The 16,380-nt window shown below is 42.3% G+C and overlaps 1 protein-coding gene across 2 annotated transcripts in view; it reads left to right on the plus strand.

Annotated features, from left to right (window-relative positions):
* The first annotated feature begins 16,036 nt into the window (after positions 1-16,036).
* Tbc1d15 (TBC1 domain family member 15) overlaps positions 16,037-16,380 on the plus strand; it is a 54,369-nt gene continuing 54,025 nt past the window's right edge. For both annotated transcript variants that reach the window (XM_028877976.2, XM_037196763.1), the window contains exon 1: positions 16,037-16,141. In XM_028877976.2, the coding sequence (XP_028733809.1) occupies positions 16,112-16,141 (30 nt within the window). In that variant the 5' untranslated portion in view covers positions 16,037-16,111. The remainder of the gene's footprint in view (positions 16,142-16,380) is intronic.

Consider the following 16,380-nt stretch of genomic DNA (forward strand, 5'->3'; position numbering starts at 1 on the left):
TACTATAGAAATTATATATCCATCAAAACTGTCAGGCTCACCTCCCCCTCATTTTCAGGATAGCTGGTAGACCAAGCAAAGCCAAGTTAATTGCCTAGTTCAGTAAGGAAGATAACCTTGAAGGAATAATGATCTGACCTTGGGATGGAGTGGCTATAGGCGCATGTTATTAATTTGATAGGGTTATCAGAGTCCTGAATAGGATTGAGCAAAATTCATGTTGTAATAGCTTATTATTGGTGGATACAGCAAAGGAAGAAGTTAAGTCTTAAAAAGCTGGCAAATGAGAGGTTTGCCCGGTCAAGCAACCCTTTGTCCCAAGATATGGCTTTGCTGAGTAGCCTGTTGTCCCATGTTAGTCCTTAATCCTATTAAGAAGTAGGTCACAGACAACTGTTTCCTGTCTAAACCCTCAGAAATCATAAATACAGGTTCTTCTCTCTCCAAGGCCGGGAGGACTTCAAGTCTTCCTTGGAGAGAAGAAATGCTTACTTTTTGGTGTGTATGCATAAAGAGGTCTTTTCTTAGCAAATGGAGGAGAATAAAAGTTCAGAGTCAAAAGTGGTAGACAGGTTAAATTAATGTCTACTATTGTAATGAGGAATAATAATACATGACTTTAATAATCACCATCTTAATATTGTTTATCTCTGGGTGATTTTATTTCCTTTGTATTCATTTCTACATTTTTCAAATTTTCTTATCAATATGTATTACTCTAGGAATAGAAACAAATGACCCACAGAGAAATTCTATTTCTCTCCATCGTTAATTTGCTCCCAGTGTTTTACAAAGATTGACTTCTTTTCCTTTTGTAATTACATTTTCTGAGTGTTTACATGTTTTAACTTTGAAGACATTTAGATAATGGAGTAGAGAAGAAATTAACTTTCAAAACTGATGGCAGCACATCTGCTTTTCTTGTCTTTCTTATCACTCTCACCACCGAGCACAGTGTATAACCTATATTAGATGAGCACTAAAAGAGGTTGATTAACATGCGAGTCAGTAAATACAGACAAATAAACCCCACCACGACTTTGCCATTGGACTCTTCTAGAGACGGTAGTGAAGGAATGAGATCAGGTCATGGAAAAATGAGACTTCATTTAAATGAGATTAGGTCAAAAATCTTTTTTTTTTTTTAAACAGCTCATTTTAATTGTTTCCTTATCGGATCATTAATTCATGATAGCCAAGGCATATTATTCTTAGTGTCTTCTACATGGGAGCAACATTCCTTGATGGAGTGAGAAAAAAAAAATCAAACCACAGTAACTGAAAAGAATATTGTGCTTCGTTTGTATAATGTTTAAATTTGGGACAAATCTTTTAAAAAATGGTGTCAGTATTTTACCAGTTGAAAGCAATGTATCTAACGAGGCTTTAAACACACACACACACACACACACACACACACGTGCACACATGCACATACACAGACACACACATATGCACACGCACGCACACATGCACACACATGCACACACACAGACACACACGTGTGCACACACATACACACATACACACACGCACACACAGAGACACACGCACAGACACACACACATACACATGCGCGTGCATACACACACATACACACATGCACGCACGCACACGTGCACACACACACGTGCACACACACACACATACACACACACACACATACACACATGTGCGCACACACTCACACATGTGCACACACACACACTCACACACGTGCACACACACTTTTTTTTTTTTTATCGAATTCAATGATCGGATATGAAAACAAGTAGCCTCCTGATGCTCCCCCTCCTTCATGCTGTCTGTGCCGCTTCGCTCACACGAGGACGGCTGCTAAGTTGCTAACTTGTGCCACTCACTGTTTCTTCCAGATGTTTGTGATTTCCAACATGGCCATCACAGTGTACTAACACAGTGGGTGCTAATAAATACAGGGCTAATGAACAGCTGTGTATCTATGTGTATGACTCTATATGTATTCATATAGAATATTTTAAATTTGTTTCTTGATAATTTCATACATGTACACAATGGACTTTGATCCTATTCACTCCCAACCCACCCCCTACTCCTCTTGGACATTCTCTACATTTCTTTCCCTCCAAACTCCAAGACCTTTTTCTTCTTTTCTAACTTTCTGAGTTCAATTAGTGCTGCCTGCATAAGCATGGGTTGGGGTCATCCATTGGAACACAGTATTCTACACTCCTGAAGAGAAATGACTCCCTCGACAGCCAATAGCTTCTAAGCTGGGGGTGGGGCCTCATGACCTTCCATCCATGCTGGGATGTTGACCGGCTTGACTGGGTGTAAGTCTTGTTCAGGTAACCACAACTGCTGTGAGTTCATGAGTCCCAACACCCATGTCATGTTCCAAAGACAGCATTTCACGGGACTCCTCCCTATCCTCTGGTTATTGCAGTCTTTCCATATCTGATGTTCCCCGGGCCTTGCTGATTTGGTTGTCTCTCTTAAGGCTGAGGACTCAAAAATCACTTCTTCTAAGCACTTTGACCAGTTCTAAGTTTTTCTTTTTTCTTTTTTCTTTTTTTTTTTTTGGTTTTTCGAGACAGGATTTGTCTGTGTAGTTTTGCACCTTTCCTGGAACTCACTTGGTAGACCAGGCTGGCCTCGAACTCACAGAGATCCACCTGGCTCTGCCTCCCAAGTGCTGGAATTAAAGGTGTGCGCCATCACCGCCGGGCTATAAGTTTTTCTTACTACAAAAATAAGCTTCTCTAACCAAGGCTTAGAGTAGCACTAATCTGTGGGTATAAACATAAATGTATAGATAGCAGCTTGATAACATATCCACTTAGCAAAACAATGGTAGTTAGTTCTCCTGTAGAGTCTATGGTCTTTGCAGTCATGAGCTTTTGACTAGATTCACAGTAGCAGGCCTGGGACCCCTTCAGTAGAGCAGACCTCAAATTAAAGTAGGAAGTGGGTGGTTATCCCCCTAATAGTCATGCCACTATTACACAAGGAGTAACTGTATTTCAATGACACAGAGATAAATAAACTGTAATAGATTACTGTGCATTCCTACTTTCTGAGTAAGATACCGAGAGCTATCCTGTCAAATGTTGGCTGGAATAAGTGGTCTAAGTGTTTGGGTACTTCAGACTCTACATGTGCCTCATAAAAAAAAAAAAGATACCGGCAAAACCACTGAATAATGTTTTAAATACATGCTATTGCTGGATGACTTTGAAAGTAATGCAGTATATATTAAGCCTATTTGAAAATTCTTTCCAATTTATAACACTAGAGGATATGTGTAGCACCCACGCTACTACCCATTCACCATGTCTGAGTGAGGGGCTATGGATTAAAACAGAGACAAGACAGCAGGTCATTCATCTCAGTAGAATGCCATTTATTGAAGGAGGGAAGAGATCTTAAATACAGGCTTACAGTACAGTGGGAGAACCCCGGAGGGCAGAAGTTCACTACAGATGTTTTACATACTTGCATCCTAGCTGTTTACACCAATATGCAGGATACGCAAACAAGGAACAAGGAACTTCCCGTGGTAAGCTGTTTAGGAGGAAGGAAACCGGCAGGGAATTAGCATAGGGAGCACATCTGATCAAGGTCAGCAAGCAAGGCAACAGCCACCCAAGGGACGGGGGTCAGGGCCCAACAGATATGGTGGTTTTCTTGTAGGAAAACCGTAAGGGTTTGGGTAAAAATCTCCACTATGGCCATAGCCGTTAGGAGTGGTACAGTAGCACACAACATGCCTGCTTCCCAGGGATTCATCAAGGCTTCTGGTTGGGACTTCTTAATGGTACCACCTTATTATGAATTAGACTGCTGGCCTACTGGCTCCTAGGAACATGTGTTTGGAAGCAAAATGTCACCTTGAATTCCAGTGTCATGAAAGTAAGTCACTTACCCATAGTTTTACTTGTTGTAAGATTCACCCAAGATTTCCTAGATACTGTTCTTGGCCACTCTACCACTATTAACAAGAAATATGGTTTCAGTATAATTGATACAAGGAAGAACTTTCTAGCAAGAAGTAGGACTGGGGGAAGCAATACCAATTGCATTAAAGTTTCAAATAATATAAATTGCTAAAAGTAGCAACGGAATTCCTTTAGTCCTGTAAGTTTGGAGTTTGGTATAGTCTACACTGTAGATCCTTGGGTTTTCCACCTGTACCTCTATTACATTATTTTGCCTTTACCACATAAGAAAATCTGGTAGGTAGGAAAATAAACTGTTTCACTCAAATGGTTGGTTCCAAAGCATTCTTAAACTCCAGTAATAGAATGAAAAGGTGTGATTGCTCTATCTATCAAATAACTATGGATTGGGTTCTTATATGCTGTGTATCCTGTCGGCTAATGGAATGGGTTTTTGTGTGTATTATACCTCCTTTCTTAATGCGTGATATTGACTCAAGGTTAAATACATGATTAGGGAGAACCACATTAATTATGCATGCAGTCTTTGGTGGGTAGAGAATGTTCACATATCATGCATAAAACAGCTTCTGTAGGGAAACAAAAGCTGCCAAATGTTGGATGGAGTGATTAGATCGGAGCTGCAGTAGTTTTCAAGGATTCAGTTTATGCAAATATTTTCATTTTATCTTCCACTAGGGCAAAAATGCTATAGAACCATGCCAATGTACTTTTAAAGTATTTACATAGATATTTCCTTTGGACTTTGAATAGTTTATACATTTCTTTTTTTTTCTTTGCTTATAAAAAGTTTAAAAAGGCATTTAGAATAGAGCTTGATGACACTGGAGGAGATAAAAATGTGAATGGGTTAACAATAAAGATCGAAAGGAATTAGCTGACCCTAGGGATCTCTACACTTGGTGGTGAAAAATAAAATACCTCCGTTTCTCAACAGTTATATATGCTGTGATTCAGAGGGAAATGGAAACATTTCATGAATAATTAACTGGTTTTTTTTTTGTGATTTTCCCAATAGATGTTTATCTTTAAATATACAGCATCAGAGAAAAATACTGTATATGAAGGCTGTCATTAAAAATATTTCCATTCAACCTGTACACATTCTAACCACGCAAACATCCAAGCACTGAGAAGGGGGCCTGGACATAAAGTCCCAGCACTAACCAAGAAGCTATTTGCAATTGGTACCTGCTGGGAAGGGAGAATTAGTGTTCTCCAATGTGGTGACATTGAGTATGTCAACTACACTCCAGGGTGGGCTCCATGCTCAGGAGTAATTGGCCAACATAAAACAGAATGTGTGTGTGTGTGTGTGTGTGTGTGTGTGTGTGTGTGTGTGTGTGTGTTTCAGTTTGGTTTGACATTTTGTCTTGTTTTTTTATTTGTTTGTTGTCACCTTTGGAGAAAGAACATGAAGTTGGGTTGGGGGGGAGGTGGGGAGGATCTGGGAGAAGCTGTGGGGAGGGAAAGAATATGATCAAAATATATTGTATGAAAACTTTTAAATAAAAAAGTATTTTCTCAAAATTCCCTACATAATAACCATAACAAGTTTTCCTGTCTGGGATCTCTCTCGCTCTGTAGACCAGGCTGGCCTCGAACTCACAGAGATCTGCTCTGCCTCCCAAGTGCTGGAATTAAAGGCGTTCGACAACACTGCCTGGCAAGTTTAAACTTTTAAAACAATCCAATATTATGTTATTTATTTTGTTTTATGTCTTACAGTTCTGTCAGTAGAGACTCTTGTGTGTCACTATTATATTGGAAGGATTGTGTAGAATGAACTTCTTTTTAAAGAAAAGGAATGGAGATGTGCAGAGATTTACACCCCCCAAACCATATTCTTAATGGCACACCTTATTCTAATCCATTCATTTTCTGTATTGCAATCTACTAGAATCATCTCATTCTCATTTGAAGAGATAATTTAATTTTTGAAAGACAGTGGTTTAATTTCAGTCATTTGTAAGGTCAGGAAACTCTAGCCATTGAGAAAATAAATAAATTTGATTAAGAAATACGCAAAGGAATGGAATAAATATTTCCCCAAACAAAATGAGAAATGCTTGACAGTTTGCATACTACCCTGGGTTGAATTTGCAGTACCATCAAAAAAAAAAAATGTCAGCATCACTAATCATTAAGAGAGGCAAGTTGCCCAGCATGGTGGCGCACCCTTTTAATCCCAGCACTTGGGAGGCAGAGGCAGGTGGATCCCTGTGAGTTCAAGGCCAGCCTGGTCTACAGAGAGAGTTCCAGGACAGCCAGGACTGTTACACAGAGAAACTCTCTTTCAATTGCCCCCCACCCCACCAGAAGAGTAGGAGTGGGGGGTGGGGGTGGGGGTAGTTTAAAATACAATGAAATGTTATTTCATACTGGCTTAAACAAATTATTATTATTTTTTTTTAAAAAAGATAAAAGGCTAGGGCTGTAGCTCAGTGGTGGAACGCTTGCCTGGTATGAACAAAATGGTAAATTCAATCTTAGAGTTGTCAGAAAAAGGCAAAAAAAAAAAAAAAAAAAAAAAAAAAAAGATCGAAGAAGCCAGGCATGCCTATAACCTCAGCTCTTGGTAAGTGGAGGCAGGAGGATCAGGAGTTCAAGGTCATCCTCCACTGCATAGTGAGTTTGAGGTCAGCCTGGGTTTTGTGACACACTGTCTCCAAAAACAAAAGTTAAAAAGTGAAGGTTAATGAAGATGGGGCGTGGGGTGGGGAATTCCTGTACACTATTGGTGACAACATAAACTAGTACAGGAGTAGAAATGACACTTTCTTTAGAAAGCTATGACAGTTCTTCAGAAACCCCAAAATAGAATTACAACAGAATGCAGCAGCCTCATTTTGGAGATTTACATCCTTGCGCTGCAGGGGGGAAACCCATTTGTTACAGTGCATAATCCATGCGGTTTTTTTTTTTTTTTTTTTTTTTTGCCGAGGCCAATTTGTTAGCATCTTGCGCAGTTTTGCCTCAAAGTGCACACAGATGTTGCTGGTCTCTAGTTTATAATAAAACTCTCTCTTTTTGCTTTGGTGTCAGGGTAGTGTTGACTTTGTGGGATGAGCTGGGAGGCGCAAATCCTCTTTCGGGTCTCTTGTTTCTTTTAAGACTTTGAGAATGGGTGTCAGTTCTTCTTTTGGTGTTTGGTAGCACTCACCAGAGATGACATCTGGCTCTGGGGCTTTCCACTCTTGGTCCCCCCACCCCCACCCCCAGAGGCAATCTCTTCATTAGTTATGTCTATTCAGATTTTTTTTTTTACTTCTGTATTTAGAACTGGCAATTTGTGTTCTTCTAAGAATTTGGCCATTTCATCTACGCAGACCAACATTTGGGCATTCAGTTATTCATATTGCTCTTGGATAATCCTTTTTGTTTCTGTGAAATCAATAATATTCCTCCATTTATGTTTAACTTCTATTCTATTGAATCTTCTCTGTTTTGTTTCTTAGTCAAGCTTAGGGGTGTGTCCTGGTTAGCTTTTATTGCCCATTTGACAAAAGGAATAATCACCTGGGAGGGAGTTTCAATTGAGGGATTGCCTAGATCAGCCTGGCCTCTAGCCATGTCTGTGAGGGGTTGTCTTGACAGCTAATTGATGTTGGAGGGCCAGGTTTACTGTGGGTGTTACCACCCCTTGGAGGTAGCCCTGGACTGCATAAGAAAGCTAGTGGGGCACAGGTCAGACAGCCAACCAGAGAGTAAGTTACAAGTTGGGTTCATCAATGGTTTCTGCTTCAGCTCCCATTGTAGGTAGAGTTTTCCTGCCTTGCCCACAGTCAGGACAAATCTTTGTCACCCGCCAGTCCCACAGCTGCTCAGACCCAACCAAGTAAACACAGAGACTTATATTGCTTACAAACTGTATGGCCATGGCAGGCTTCTTGCTAACTGTTCTTATAGCTTAAATTAACCCATTTCCATAAATCTATACCTTGCCACGTGGCTCGTGGCTTACCAGCATCTTCACATGCTTCTTGTCACGGCGGTGGCTGGCAGTGTCTCCTTCTGCCTTCCTGTTCTTTCTTTTCTCCTCTCTGTTAGTACCTCCTATACTTCCTGCCTGGCCACTGGCCAGTGTTTCATTTATTGACCAATCAGAGTAATTTGACATACAGACCATCCCACAGCATACCATTTGGACACCTGCCTTGACCTTCCTTAATTATGGACTATGACCTAGACATATAAGCTGAATATACCCCTTTCTATTGTTTTTGGTCACGGTGCTTGTGGTGGTTTGAAAGAAAATGTCCTCCAAAGGAAGTGGCACTATTAGAAGGTGTGGTCATGTTAGAGGAAGTGTGTCACTGTGGGGGAAGCTTTGAGGTCTCTTTTGCTCAAACTTCCCTCAGTGTGACTCCCTCAGTATGACTGTCTCCTGTCTTCTTGTCAAGATGTAGCCAGCACCATGTCTGCCTGCATGCCACCATGCTCCCCTCCAGGATGATAATGGACTGAACCTCTGAAACTCTGAGTCCCCTCAATTAAATGTTTTCCTTTGTAAGAATTGCTGTGGTCATGGTATCTCTTCACAGCAATAAAAACACTAAGACAGTGCTTATCACAGCAACAGAAACCAAATTAGAACGACTTGTTAATTAAAAAAAATTTTTTTTTTAAGAGCCAACTTCTGGTTTCATTGATTTTTCTATTTTTCACTGTTTTAATCTCTATTTATTTCATTCTAATATCTTTGGGTTTAGTTTGACTTAAAGTGCAATAATAGTTGATTGAATCAGCTTCTTTCTAAATTAAATTTTGATCTTTATCAATGTGTGTGAGTGTATACATTTTAATAATACATTTTCACATTATTACATTTGAAGCTAGAATGTGTTTTATAGTTAAAATGAAAATGTTTTTACTTAATTGTTAGAATATTCTTTCTTAGTGGTATGCAATAATGTAACTTCTGGGGCTGGAGTCATAGCTCAACAGTTAAGAGCACTTATTTTTGCAGAGGACTCAGGTTTGGTTCTTAGCATACAGATGGTGGCCCACAACCATCTCTAACTCCAGTTCTGGGGTATCTGATTGTCTCTTCTGACCTCTGTGGGAACCACGCATGCACATGGTACACAGACATCCATGAAGACAGAATACTCATACCCATAAAATAAACAAATCCTAAATTAAAAAAAAAAATGCAACTTCCTATTGATGATATCTTAGATTTGATAAGTTGTAGGTGGAAGTTTCTGTCCTGCCAGCAAGTCTCAAATACCCAGCAGCCGCTTCCCAAATAATTGACTCTGAGGCTTAATATTACTTATAAATGCTTGGCTGATAGCTCAGGCTTATTACTAACTAGCTCTTACACTTAAACCAACACATAATTGTCTATGTTTAGCCATGTGGCTTGGTACCTTTTCTCAGTATGACATTCTCATCTTGTTTCCTCTGTGTCTGGCTGGTCACTCCTGACTCCACTCTTCCTGTTTCTTAGTTTGGTTGCCCGCCTATACTTCCTGCCTGGATACTGGCCAATCAGCATTTTATTAAACCAATTCAAGTGACAAATCTTTACAGTGCACAAGAGGATTATTTCACAGCAGTAAGTCAATGTTACAAAAACAGTCCCCAGCTCTCACTGATTTTTAATCTTTATTCTTGCTCCTCAAATGCAGCCATTTTCAAATTTTCATGTTACTTTTATTTAGATTTCTAAGTGACATCACTATATACGTGTACAAAGATATACTGATGTAATTTCTCACTTTGTAGCTCAGGATCCCCTCAAGTTTGTGATCTTCAGCCTCTCCAAAGCTGGGGTTACATGTGAGCATTGCAACTCCAGGATTTAAAAAGAGCCACCCATGTCAGTATTTTCTCCTGGTAATACCTTTCTTGGAGTCCTTCACATTGGTTTCAGTTCAGCTTGGCTTCTTTCATTGGTGGATGCAGAACTGTCACTTAGACAATACCTCTGCCCTTGTCCTCTATGAAGAAGGAGTTCAGATTCAATCCATAAAATCCACTTTCCCCTCTGATTTCCACATCTTTGCCTTCTGGCTTTAGGTTCCAAATCATATCCTCAGTTTACATCGATATATATATATATTTCATTTTTAAGTCCTGAGAGCTCAGTTTGGTTTCCTGAATATTCTTGTATCCCTTCTTCCTTTGAGCCTAGATTTCTCCTATTTATTCTCTCTGCCTGCCAGCCCTGCCTATTTCTCTCTCCTACCTAGCTATTGACTGTTCAGCTCTTTATTAGAACAATCAGGTGTTTTAGACAGGGAAAGTAACATCTTTACAGAGTTAAATGCAACAAAATAATGCAACACATCTTTGAATCATTAAACAAATATTCTATAACATAAATGAATAACATATCTTAAATTAATACTCTACAACACTTTTCCTCCAAAGACATTTGTTATAACAAAATGGCCTGTTGTTCTGTCCATCATTTGTCTTAGATTGCTTTTTGGTTATTTTTGTCTTGATCCCTACCTTCCAGATTAAAGATTTCCAGGTTTGAGGATATCTTACTTAGTGTTTCTATTGCTGTGAAGAGACACCATGACCACAGGAACTCTTATAAAGGAAAAATATTTAATTGGGGTGGCTTACATTTTCAGAGGTTTAGTCCATTATCATCATGGTGCTGGAGTTGAGAGTTCTACATCCTGAGAGGCAGGCAACAAGAAGTGGTCTGTCTCACTGGGCATGGCTTGAGCAAATATGAGACCTCAAAGCCCGCCTCCAACAAGACCACACCTACTCCAACAAGGCCACATCTCCTAATGGTGCCACTCCCTTTGGGGACCATTTTCTGTCAAACCACCACAGAGGGTGATCTGGCTACGACATCTGCCACTCCACTGATCATCAGGATTGGTTATGCCCATTTGGCTGACTACAAGTGTGCCCCCTCTTCCCTTACCACTCCATGAGCATCCCTCCTGAATCTTTGCATTTGGTAGAAGAGGACAACCTTCCCCAATAAAGGAGGACAGTTCTTCCTTCTGTGATAATGTAGCTGTGCTCCTCTGCTAAAACTTCCAAACAAGTTTTTAAGGTCCGGATTAAAGGTTTGCTTCAACTGTGCAATAGCTTTCCATTCCTATTTAAGCAAATGACATTAAAAACAGACTGAGGACTGGCGTGATGGCCCAGTGGATAAAGGCGCTTGTTGAAAAACTTGATGACCTAAGTTCAATCTCGAGAACCCATATGGTAGGCAAAATGTTTTATCTGTCAGCACAAGGATCAAATAGGAACACTGGAGAGAATGGGATTTATTAGAAAACCTATTAATGCCATGGACAGAAAAGCAACATATGTGAGGTGTTGTTTGTTTTTACTCTTTTTGGGGGCCCGACACCCAGCTCCCAAATAAATCACACACAGAGGCTCATTCTTAATTATAAATGTCCAGCCTTAGCTTGGCTTGTTTCTTGCCAGACGTTTCTTAACTTTAAATTATCCCCATGTACCTGTTGTCTCTGGGCTTTTACCTTTTTTCTACTTCTGTGTATCTTTCTTACTTAGTTGCTGGCTGTGTAGCTGGGTGGCTAGCTCCTTGATCTCACCCCCAGATTTTTCCTTCTATATATTCTCTCTGCCTGCCAGCCCCGTCTATCCCTTCTCCTGCCTTGCTATTGGCCAGTTCTTTATTAGACCATCAGGTGTTTTAGACAAGCACAGCAACACAGCTCCACAAAGTTAAACGCAACATCAACAAAAGTAACACACTGTAGGACCCTGGTCTCCTCCCATATTGAGTAAAGCCGTTGCCTTGCTTGCCGACCTTGACCAGATGTCCTCCCTATTCAGATTCCCTGCTGGTTTCCTTCTCACCTGACTATCACTGAAGAGATCACCGGAGGTTCTTTGTTCCTGTATCCTGCATTTGGTGTAAACAGCTTAGATGCAAGAATGTTCAGTAGCGAACTTCTGCCCTCCGGGGATCCTCCATTGTGCTGTAAGCCTGTATTTAAGGTTTCCTCCCTTTTTCAATAACTGGCATTTGGCACTCAACTGTGGCAAATGTCTCGCTGTCTCTTGTCTCATTTTCTAATCTGCAGCCCCTAGCTCGGACATGGTGAACGGGTATCGGTAATGCAGGCATTACTGCAACAACACACCTTACAATAATATTCCCCAACAGTGAGGTCTCGGAGAAGAGTTCAGGACTCAGCACCCAAGAAAGACAGCATAGTGGTGTCTCTGAGGACAGAAATCAGAACCCAGGTGGCAGGCGTGGTTTCTGTTCTTCCAGTTTTTTGAGGATGGGGGAATTTTCACAGTACAAGCCTGCGGTCAGGCCCTCTGATCCCCATGTGGGAGGCAGGGAGAGGAGTCTGGAGAAGGGTTTGTCACCACAAATCCTCTTTGATGTTAACTCACTTCCCAGGTGAGAGATCTGGGATATCTGTTAGCTAGAGACTCAAGCGTATGTTGCTGCAGACATTGCAGCCTGAGCAGAGGCTAGATTCTGACATTCCATTCTTTTTTTTTGACTTTTCAAGACAGGATTTCTTTGTGTAGCTCTGGAGTCTATCCTGGAACTCACTCTGTAGACCAGGGTGGCCTCGAACTCACAGAGATCCGCCTGACTCTGCCTCCCAAGTGTTGGGATTAAAGGCATGCGCCACCACTGCCTGGCTCTGACATTCCATTCTTACAATGGGAGGAGAGACCCGATATAGGAGGTTGTCCTCTGATATTTGCACACATGCTGTGGATGCTGCTTTTATGCACATGTATACAAACACTGCATAAATATTTGTGGGTTTTTTTGTTGTTGTTGCTTGTTTTTTTTTTTTTTTTTTTTTTTTTTTTTTTCTTTTTTTTCCTAGACAGGGTTTCTCTGTGTAGCTTTGCGCCTTTCCTGGAACTCGCTTTGTAGACCAGGCTGGCCTCGAACTCACAGAGATCCGCCTGCCTCTGCCTCCCGAGTGCTGGGATTGAAGGCGTGCGCCACCACCGCCCGGCATGTTGTTGCTTGTTTTTTAAGCTGGCTAGAATTCTAAAAACGGAGGATGGCTTGTAGATCTTTGTTGTCTTTACGATGAGAGGATTTAATTGGGTCAAGTCAATCGGTACCGATCCTAGTAACACTTAGAGGTCTGGCTCCTCGATCAAGTCCTCAGAGAGGAATCCTGTAATCTTTGGTTTGTCCGCAAAACCCATGTTCTCCCCGTGGTCCTCCATTGATTAAGCCCTAAGAAAAATGTGTATGTAATGGAGTTTGTTGTTAAGGGTTCGGGAAATGAAGTGCTCAGTGGAAAGGCTGGTGGGCTCTTGATGGAAGAAACGTGGGGCAAGTTCCGAGGTCCATGGTCCAACCAGAAACTAAGGTGTGAGAGACTGGAATGGCAATTAAAGGGCAAGGTTTGGCCCGGTTAGTCATCACTTTGGCACAACTGACTAAGATATGTATCTGGAATTACATTTCTACTCAGCCATAAAGTAGCTTGTGACTTTTGCAGGTCATTAACCTCTAGGAGATTTAATCTCCTCAACTGACAAACATGGAGAGGCATCTCTAAGTGCCCTCCTAGGTCTAAAGTTTCTTTTTTAAAAAATAAAGATTAATTTAAAAAAATTATTTATTTTTATTGTATGTGCATTGGTGTTTTTGCCATGGGTGTCAGGTCCCCTGGAACTGGAGTTACAGACAGTTGTGAGCTGCCATGTGGGTGCTGGGAATTGAACCCCGGGTCCTGTGGAAGAGCAGTCAGTGCTCTTAACCATCTGAGCCATCTCTCTAGCCCCTGGTCTAAAGTTTCTTTAAGGTGTTTACCGTTCAGATTCTTTTGCAGCATATGTAGACTATTTAGAGAATGACTACGTAGCTCATAGGAACAAGCTCAGGAATTTTGAAACTACTCATTTTTGGGGGAACAATTAAAATGTATATTGTATGCTATTTTTAAAGAATGCTCATTGCTGTATGTATGCACATATTTCTTCTCTAGCCCAGTAAACAGCTAGAACCTGAAAGAAATCACGTTGAAATGCTAGCCTGTGTCTTCTCTTTACAGACAGAGGTGTCACCGGAGAAGGAAAGCTGATTCTCTTTACCTTGTGTTAATACATAACTGTGCTGTTCCAAAATGAGGGGCCAGCTTTAGTTACATAAACACTTAGTGTCTGGTTAAGGGTCAGTCTAGTCATTGTAGAAATAAAAAGCATAGTTCCTGTCTTCCAGTAGTGCACAGCATAGTAGGAAGGCAGTATTTGACAGTGTGATACATGGGAACTGGGAAACTGATCTGGAACTGATGTCTCTTTTGGGTTGCCTATCAACACCTTTTGAAGTAGTCCCTGGATTCTTCTTTGGATCTTTCATTATATATAGTACATGTATTTCAGCCTGGAATTCACTATGTACATCAGGCTGGCCTTGAACTCACAGAGATCCACCTTTCTTTATTTCCCACGTTCTGGAAATAAAGGTATGCACCACCATGCCTAGCTCATCAAATTTTGAGTGGCGCTGTGCTACATGATTTCCTACCTTGTCAATTAGAATGTCATATCCTGGGGCTTACAGCCATTGGCTCAAGGACAGAAGCCATGGGCCAATCCAATCCAATCCGTTACAGTCAGAAGCAATTTTACAGTGTCTTACTTTGTCACCCAGGCTGGCCTTTAACTCAGTAGCTTCGAACTCATATCAATCCTCTTGCCTCAGCATCCCAGAAGGTCACCATGTCTACTACTCAGAATGAATTTCCTGACAAAGTGTAGTGCATTTAGAGGTCATCAGATTTAGGTTACAGATAGAAAACTGGTTCTGAACAGGGAGAACTGAGAGATGAAGCTAATATTGTAAGACAGGAATAGTTCATGAGGAATCTCTTTCTTTCTTCGAATCTCTGATGCTTTAGTGTTCAGAATCCCTAACAGGGCTAAACAGGTATTCTCGTTTAAGCACCTCCCTCACTGATTAGATTCCTGATATTCGAAAAACCCTGCAAATCATGTTTCCTGCTGTTCCTTTTGGTTGCCACTTACCTCAAGCAGCCTCAAAAGTCTTTAACTCAATGATGCCCAACCTTCCTGACGTTCTGAACCTTTAACATAGTTCCGCATGTTGCGCTGACCCCCAACCATAGTATTTTCGTTGCTACTTACTGTAACTTTGTTGCCGTTATGAATTATAATGTAAATATGTGATATTTCTGATGGTCTTAGGCGACCCGTGGGAAAGGGTTGTTGACCTGCAAAGTGGTTGCGACTCACAGGTTAAGAACCCCTGCTATAACTGCTCTTGAGGTGTGAACACAGGATTACTTCAGTGGGTCCAAGGGGCTTTTTATTCTGTACTGGAGCTGGGTAAGTCTCAGAGCTCTCCACGAGTAGACTCGGACATTTCACATTACTGAGAAGGAATTAAAAATTGGTCTTGACATTTTTACCAATCTGTTTCCATACATTGTTTTGGGGAGATCCCTACAACCACTACACGCACAAGCCCTCCTTAACATGCTGTAGCTTGGGTGAATTCAGGAATTGAAATCACAACCACTGAGCTGAGTCGGAGCTCTAAACTATGTGCCTTGGACTCTGGAACGGTGAAGGGCGTGGTAAGGAACCACAGTTCCCATAAAAACTGGTATGCCCACGGTCACGCGTGAGTGGCCGCAACAATTCCTCATGTTCAGAAACCTCTAAATATGAAGGGGGAAAGTGGGTGCCCCAGCTGGAGGGTCTGGAGATCAACGCCAAACCCAATTCTACCGTGACCGGTTTAAAGCAAGAAAGCCGGGGGGGGGGGGGGCAGCGTGTCCTGGGTCTAAACAAGGAGCTCCTTCCATGATCCCCCCAAAAAAAGATGCGGCGTCCCTCGAGGTGGAAGTGTCACGCTCAAGCAAACGTCAACATCATTAGGCTGCAATTTACCAGCCTTCAATTAAAAAAAAAAAAAAAGGAAAGTCGGGGGGGGGGGGAGGGAGAAAAAAGACATGCGCAGTGCGATACCAGAGCTCCACCCTCTTAGCATCCTCACCACGCATGCGTCCGGAGGCCTGCCCCGCCCCTGCCCCGTCCCCGCCCCCTCCCGTTCCCGCTTCTCCCCGCCCCTTTCCCGCCCGGATGTCATTTTTTTCTCCCCCCCCCCCCACCAGCCATCGGCCGGATGTTGTTGTGAGCCCGAGAGACACGTGAGGCGGCTCCGCTACGTCATCACCAGGCACGCGCGGGCGAACATGGCGGCGGCGGGCGTCGTGAGCGGGAAGGTGAGTTAACGGCGCCGGGGCGGGCGGCGGGCGAGTTGGGGACTGGGTGGAGTGGGGGAGTGGGGTTGCCCTGGCGGCTGGGGGCTCGGCAGCCGTATGGCAGCGGGCGGCGTCGGCGTCCGGGGCGGCCCGGGCGGCCGGGCTCGGCGGGGGCTGTCAGCTGTTCCGCCCGCCCGAGGGGTGGACAGTTCCTGCGGCCAGGCCGCGCGGGCCTCGGCGCTTCTCTCCCGGCTCTGCCC

The sequence above is a fragment of the Peromyscus leucopus genome, chromosome 18 (assembly GCF_004664715.2).
Source record: "Peromyscus leucopus breed LL Stock chromosome 18, UCI_PerLeu_2.1, whole genome shotgun sequence".
NCBI lineage: Eukaryota > Metazoa > Chordata > Mammalia > Rodentia > Cricetidae > Peromyscus > Peromyscus leucopus.